The sequence below is a fragment of the Helobdella robusta genome (genome assembly GCF_000326865.2).
Source record: "Helobdella robusta unplaced genomic scaffold HELROscaffold_56, whole genome shotgun sequence".
In the NCBI taxonomy this organism is placed as follows: Eukaryota; Metazoa; Annelida; class Clitellata; order Rhynchobdellida; family Glossiphoniidae; genus Helobdella; species Helobdella robusta.
In genome coordinates, this window is record NW_008705301.1 from 310,630 (window position 1) to 317,959 (window position 7,330).

At 35.5% G+C, this 7,330-nt stretch overlaps 1 protein-coding gene across 1 annotated transcript; it reads left to right on the forward strand.

The window, feature by feature from the left end:
- The first annotated feature begins 984 nt into the window (after window positions 1–984).
- Window positions 985–6,705, forward strand: HELRODRAFT_114851 (hypothetical protein). Its single transcript, XM_009028513.1, has 13 exons — window positions 985–1,034; window positions 1,105–1,147; window positions 1,306–1,514; window positions 1,668–1,820; window positions 2,536–2,775; window positions 2,934–3,071; window positions 3,228–3,278; window positions 3,493–3,708; window positions 3,979–4,079; window positions 4,371–4,407; window positions 4,763–4,891; window positions 5,171–5,621; window positions 5,672–6,705. Exons 3-12 carry the CDS (start codon window positions 1,349–1,351, stop codon window positions 5,353–5,355), a joined length of 1,416 nt encoding a protein of 471 aa, XP_009026761.1. The 5' UTR covers window positions 985–1,034; window positions 1,105–1,147; window positions 1,306–1,348; the 3' UTR covers window positions 5,356–5,621; window positions 5,672–6,705.
- Window positions 6,706–7,330: the final 625 nt, after the last annotated feature.

The following is a 7,330-nucleotide window of genomic DNA, read 5'->3' on the forward strand; positions in this document are numbered from 1 at the left end:
GATGATGGTCTTTCAATTTTCATAATTTAACTTACAATGTAAAGTAAACTTTACTTACACATTTAGATTTAAATCATTTAATCAATCCCTACAACTTTCACTTCACTAATTAGCAACTAAAATTAAATTTTATAAAACAATTAAATTGAAACTGAATTAAAAAATTATTAATTCAAAATAAGATGAAAAATAAGGAATGGCTAGAATTAGAGAGACATTAGATTGCAACATTTTTGTGCAATCACATTGCACAAAAATTAAATTCCAGACAAGATCTGATAAAAATAACATTTTCGAACATACTTCTGTCACTAATTAGTCCCTAATTTGTCATTTTAACGACAAAAAATAGCTTTTAATTTTAAAAAAATTCAAGCGGGCACTTGTCAACTAAATTAACTTTTAATAAAACAACATAGATAAAAAGTACTTTTTAAATTCGGTAGTAAGGAAAACAGCTGATGATCAATTAACATTCATTCTCTAATATAATTCAGTTATACAAGTTAGGAGAGCATTTATTGAAAAGAGTTATTACATATTTCGTAATGCTCAAATGAATCAGGTGTTGTAGGCTGGCAAGAAATGTCCATCCTTACTTACCTACTGCTTAGTTTGTACATTTTGTACTTAAAAACATATTTTCAAAAATGTTTGTTATATCTATATATGTTGAAACGCAGTGTTAAATTTAAATTACTTGATACATTAGATTCAATTGCATTAGAAGATCTTTCATAAAGTAATGCATAAGATAGTTCATTAACCCACGGCAGTTTATACTTATGCTTGTTCTGGAGCATTTTGATGAGCCTTTATACCATATAAAGTTGTAAATTTAATTAGAAGGATCTCATATATGGCTATTTTTTTTAATTTGATAAATTTTTAGTGGAAATTTCGATGAAATTTTGAATAACCTTTCATCTTTAACCTTTTAAATCGCCCTTGACATACTTACTAAATGATAATTTAAAGGTCTATTTACGCTCTAATATCACTCGTTCTCTTGAGAAATTCCTAAACGAAAAAAGGTTAAAATTCTCATAAATTAGTTGTCGAAACTATATTTTTGATTGCAAAAATAATTTTTAAATGTTTCAGGCGGGTTTCTATTGATTCGGGTGCGAGTGACACTTTTGCAAAGGTTAAATTTTTCGACCTGAACTCAACCTAACAAAAAAATCAATTTACACTGCTTTTATCTTTCTAGAAGTTTACTTTTAAAGAAACTTTTCAAAGTCAAAATTATATAAGCGAATAAATATTTGAAATAAAATTTATTCGTAAACGTTTGCAAATCAGGTACGCCACTTTTCACTACACTGAAACGTTCTCTAAACAAAAAATGCTGGCCGCCACTTTCAAAGCTGTAAACTGCAGTAGGTCCGTCCATAACTGGCAGAAGGTTTTGCCGATTAGGAGATTTTCAACGGAGCCTTTCCAGCCAATCCCGGGACGAGTCCCCAAGAAGGTTGACAATGCAGAGGAGGCGGTATCCTATGTTAAGTCAGGTCACTAAAATTAAAAAAAATTATTATAGTATTATTATAAATAAATAAATAGCCATATTAATTACTTTTTTATTGATAACCCAGACAAACAACTCGTGATATAGTAAAAATAATCTTTATACTTTTCTCCCTAACTAACCAACCGTCAATTAGGCATGAGAGTCTACATCCATGGATGTGCTGCCACCCCCATTGTCTTAGTCGATGCCCTGGCGAAGTATGGCAAGAAGGCCAACTTGAGAGATGTTAACATCATCCATATACACACTGAAGGGCCTGGTACCTATGCCAGGGAAGAATACAAAGGTGCTAAAGTTATAGTTGCAATGTTAAATCATCTATTCATCATTTGTTTTATAATTCACAATTTCATGATGTTAATTTTGTTATTCTTTTTATTTCAAAATTTGTTTTTTGGAAAACATTTTCTGTATTTGTTCATCTGCTTGTTTGTTTGTCCAATCGTTTGTCAATGCATTTATCCATTCATCCATTCATTCATCCAACCATCCATCCATCTAACCATTCATTCATTCATTCATTCATTCATTCATTCATTCATTCATTCATTCATTCATTCATTCATTCATTCATTCAACCATTCATTCATTCATTCATTCATTCATTCATTCATTCATCCATTCATCCACAATTATCAATTGTATCCATTTATCTGTTGACAGTGAAAAAACTCTCAAAAGACAACTACAGCATACATAGGGCTGCCTGAATGAATTAGTACAACATGAGTACACACACGTACACACACATACACACGCGCGCACACACGCACTCACACATACAATACACATATACAGGTACATACACGCATATACATTGTATTATCTATTGTGTTATGACTTGATGCAATTAAACATAATTACATACAATTGGACGTAAACGAACACACACACGCCTCTCATTCTCACACATACATACACACACGCACACAGGCATTTTTCACACACACACACATCTCTCTACTCTCTCCTATCTCTCTCGCTCTCACACACACAAACAGACCACTTCAGAAGTAACTCCCTATTCATCGGTAGCAACATGAGGGAGGCAGTCAACTCTGGCAGGGCTGACTTCACCCCCATCTTCCTTAGCGAAATTCCTCTCCTCTTTAGACGCAACATCGTGTCACTGGATGTGGCCCTAATTACCGTTTCGCCACCGGACCAACACGGGTTTTGCTCGATGGGGACGAGTGTGGATTGCACGAGGGCCGCCCTCCAGAAGGCTGATTATGTTGTCGGTAGGTGGTGTCCGAAGGGGTAATTGGTTTATCGGTCGTTTGTTTGTTTCCTTCTGTCGTTCGTTCGTTCGACTTTCGTTCGTTCTTTCGTTCGTCTCATTCATTCATCAGTCATCATTCAACCAACTAATCACAATCAACCAACCGACCAATCATAGCCCAGGTGAACAAGTTCATGCCCCGAACCTTTGGTGACAGTAGCATTCACATGTCGCACTTTGACGTCATGCTGGAGGCTGACCTTGACCTTCCGAAAATTCACACCGGCACCCCCTCAAAAGAAGAGCTTATGATTGGTCGGTTGGTTGGTTGATTTGATTGGTTGTTTGACTGATCGGTCGATTGATTGTTTTCTTCATATATTGGGTATATATCATATATGACTTCATCATCATCACAATCACCATAATCATCATCATCCTCATCACAATCATTATCATAACCATTCCCAGGTCAGCTGATTGCAGATAATTTAGTTGAAGATGGTGCTACACTTCAGATGGGTATGAAGATGATGATGATGATGATGACGCTGATGATGATGATGGAGAGGACGACGACGATGACGATGATGATGAATCTGCTGCTGTTGTTTATGGATGAATGAACGAATAACTTTTCACCTCATCAATCCATCAAACCACTCACAATCCCACGTGACCCCACACAACCCCACTTGACACCACACAATGCCACGTGACGATTTCACCTCCACAGGGATTGGCTCAATCCCAGACGTGGTCCTCTCGAAACTGACCAATCACAAGGACCTTGGAGTGCACTCTGAAATGTTCAGCGACGGAGTCGTGCCCCTGGTCGAGTTGGGCTGCATAAATAATTCGCTGAAAAATGTTCACCAGGGCAAAATTGTCGGAAGTTTTGTCTTCGGCACTCGAAGGCTCTACGATTTCATCAATGATAACCCGGCCGTTGGTTAGTCGCGACGCTCTTATTGGTTGATTGAATAGAAGTGCCTGATTGGCTGGTAGTCTATTGGTCTGATTTGTCGATTGGTTGGATAGCTGGCTGGTTTGATTTGTGATTGGTTGGTTAATAGTTGATTTGTTAGATTCACTCATTCACTCACTCACTCACTCACTCACTCATTCACTCACTCACTCACTCATTCACTCACTCACTCACTCATTCACTCACACACTCACTCATTCATTCACTCATTCACTCACTAATCCTTCACTCTAGCGATGCACGACGCTCAGTTCGTGAACAACCCCGTCGTCATTTCACGTAATCCGAGGGTCACGGCCATCAACTCCTGTATCGAGATCGACCTCACGGGCCAGGTAATTATTATAATTTATATAATAATTATAATTATAACTATCATGGTGTTGATGTGATGATAGTGATACTACTACTGCTACTACTACTACTGCTGCTGCTACTGCTGCTGCTGCTACTACTGCTGCTACTACTATGGCAGCTGCTACCGCTGCTGCAGCTGCTGTGGTTACTGCGGTTACTGCAAGTATTAATAATTTATATTATAGTTAGTAATTTTGTTGTTCAAGTTGTGTTGAAAGGTGATAGTGAGATGGTGATGGAGTTGATGTATTCATAATTTATTTCGTTAGGTTGTATCTGATTCAATTGGAACAAAAATGTACTCAGGTCTGTTTGATTGGTTGGCTGATTGGTTGATTGGTTGGCTGATTGATTGGTTGGCTGATTGGTTGGCTGATTGATTGGTTGGCTGATTGGTTGGCTGATTGGTTGGCTGATTGGTTGATTGGTTGGCTGATTGATTGGTTGGCTGATTGGTTGGCTGATTGGTTGGCTGATTGGTTGATTGGTTGGCTGATTGATTGGTTGGCTGATTGGTTGGTTGGTTGATTGGGTGAATACATTAAATACGTAATTTATACATGTTAATAATGAAATATTTCATTAAATTTTGCCAGCAAATCATTATTATCAGACATTTCAACCGACCAATCGCAATCGACTTTCAACTGACCAATCACAGGCGTCGGTGGGCAAGTTGATTTCCTGAGAGGCGCTACCATTGGCTACGACGGTCTGGGAAAACCCATTTTAGCCATGCCTTCATCAACCAATAAAGGGGTATCTAAGATTGTACCGTTTCTGAAAGAAGGTTTGTTTGAATGAATGAATGAATGAATGAATGAATGAATGAATGAATGAATGAATGAATGAATGTATGAATGAATGAGTGGATAAATGAATGAATGAAAGTAAGAAACTGATTGAGAGAATGTCTGAAAATTGTGCAAAATTTTAAGTTAAACTTAATGAATAAAAGCCTGTGCATGTTGAACGAACGTTCGAATTAAAAATTACCCCCAAAAAGGGACCTCTACCTCCCCCGTAAAAAAAACCCCACCCTCACCCCCACATTAAAACCCCCCACCAGGTGGCGGTGTGGTGACCACACGAGCGCACGTGCACTATGTGGTGACGGAGTTCGGGATAGCCTACCTTTTCGGCAAAACTTTGAGGCAGAGGGCCTACGAACTCATTAAGATCGCCCACCCCGACCATCGGGAAGAACTCGAGAAGGCCGCCTTCGAAAGGTTAAAGGTCATGCCCTCGCCCTAATGAAGAAGATGAGGATGGTGAAGTTGATGAGGATGGTGGAGATGAAGAAGATGGTGAAGTTGATGAAAATGGTGGAGATGAAGAAGATGGTGGAGTTGACGAAGATGGTGAAGTTGATGACGATGTTTAAGAAGAAAGGAAGAAGAAAAAAAATGATTGTTTTAATGGCGGTAAGAATGATAGTTATGTGCGATGGAGTTTGAGATTAGTTCATACACGCGTTTGTATCTTTGTTTTTATGATTTTATGTGTGTGTGTGTGTGTGTGTGTGTGTGTGTGTGTGTGTGTGTGTGTGTGTGTGTGTGTGTGTATGCAAGTGTGTATGCAAATGTATGTATGCATGTATGTGTGCATACGTATGTTGTGTGCGTATGTATGTATGTCTGTGTGTATGTATGTATGTGTATTTGTATGTATGTCTGGATGTTGTACAAGTCTATTTATTTTATCATTATATTGGTTTTAACCTTTTAGTTTCTCATTTTACCTGAAAATTATTTGCAGATTTGTAAAACATTTAATAATAATATTAATAATATAATAATAATTATCCGGCTAACATATATACATACGAAGATTTGATTGATTGTGAGTTATTTGTGGAATTAATAATACCTTTACTTTACTTTATTATTATTATTTATTATTATAATTATTATTATTTTTATGGTCTAGTAGTCATGTTTTTAGATTTCTGAATCTGATTTTTAAAAAATTATTTCGTTTTTTCTTTTACTTTTTGAAAGTTTATTTATTTGGGGTTTTATTTCGTAAGAAAATCAATCAATCAATATTTTATTCTTTCATTTGATCGTTCATTCATTCATTCATTCATCCATTCATTCATCCATTCATTCATCCATTCATTCATCAATTCATTCATTCATTTTTTACTGATTGATTATAACTTGTTATATGATATATTTTTGAAAGGTCTTTCGTAGCTACTTTGGTTATTATTATCATTTGTAGTAGAACTTTTCTTAGAAATAATAATAATAATTATTATTATAAAATTATAATAATAATTATTATTATATAATAATAATAATTATTATTGTTATTATTATTATCTTACAAAAGTATAGTTACGTAATTACAATGTGGTTTTATTCTTTTGTTACCATAGTTACTACTACAACCCTTGTTTTTAAACGCATGTGATGTCTTTATTCTTTTATTCTTGTATTTATTTTATTTATTCATTCGTTCGTTCGTTCGTTCATTCGTTCATTCATTCATTCATTCATTCATTCATTCATTCATTCATTCATTCATTCATTCATTTAATCGTCTATTTATTTGTCTTCAAATACGATACATGAAATAATAATAAAAATTGGAATCAGTATTTTATTTAGTTGGTTATGAAAAGTATGGAAACTTGAAACCTCGCCGGGAACTGGCGACGAAGTAGACAAACTTTAGACAGACTGTTCGCAGAGAACTGGCGGTTAAATGAGGAAAAACTGAAACCAATCAATCTTTCGGGAAGAGATCGCGGAAAAATATAGAGACTTGAGGCAACTGTCTAAAGAAGAGTGGAAAATATCTCAAAAATGTAAACGGTTGTCATCAGAAATATCTTAGTCTTCGCTCATTCATTCGTTCACGCTCATCTATTTGTTCGTTAATTCTTTCGTTCGTCTGCCTGTTCGTTCATTCCTGCGTTCGTTCGTTCCCTCTCTCGTTCGCCTATTTCGTTGCTTCGTTCATCTAATTAATTAATTAGACGAACGTTAATCTAATTATTAATTAATTTAGTAGACAGAACGAGAATTCATTTTTAAAAATGCAAGATTACAAAAATGATTAATTAAAATCAAGGAAAATATACGGGTATATTTAAATAAAATAGATAAATAAATATATTTATTTCTCTCTCTCTCTCTCTCTCTCTCTCTCTCTTCTCTTTGTGTCTGTGTGTGATATTTTCAAATGTTAAAAGTTTAAACATGATTCACAACAATATAAA

Excerpts from the sequence above, each read along its gene's own strand:
- HELRODRAFT_114851 (XM_009028513.1), top strand. The coding sequence starts at position 1,349 with ATGCTGGCCGCCACTTTCAAAGCTGTAAACTGCAGTAGGTCCGTCCAT. Across the intron at positions 1,515-1,667 it reads GGTATCCTATGTTAAGTCAG|GCATGAGAGTCTACATCCAT; the intron begins GTCACTAAAATT and ends ACCGTCAATTAG. Across the intron at positions 3,279-3,492 it reads TGGTGCTACACTTCAGATGG|GGATTGGCTCAATCCCAGAC; the intron begins GTATGAAGATGA and ends TCACCTCCACAG.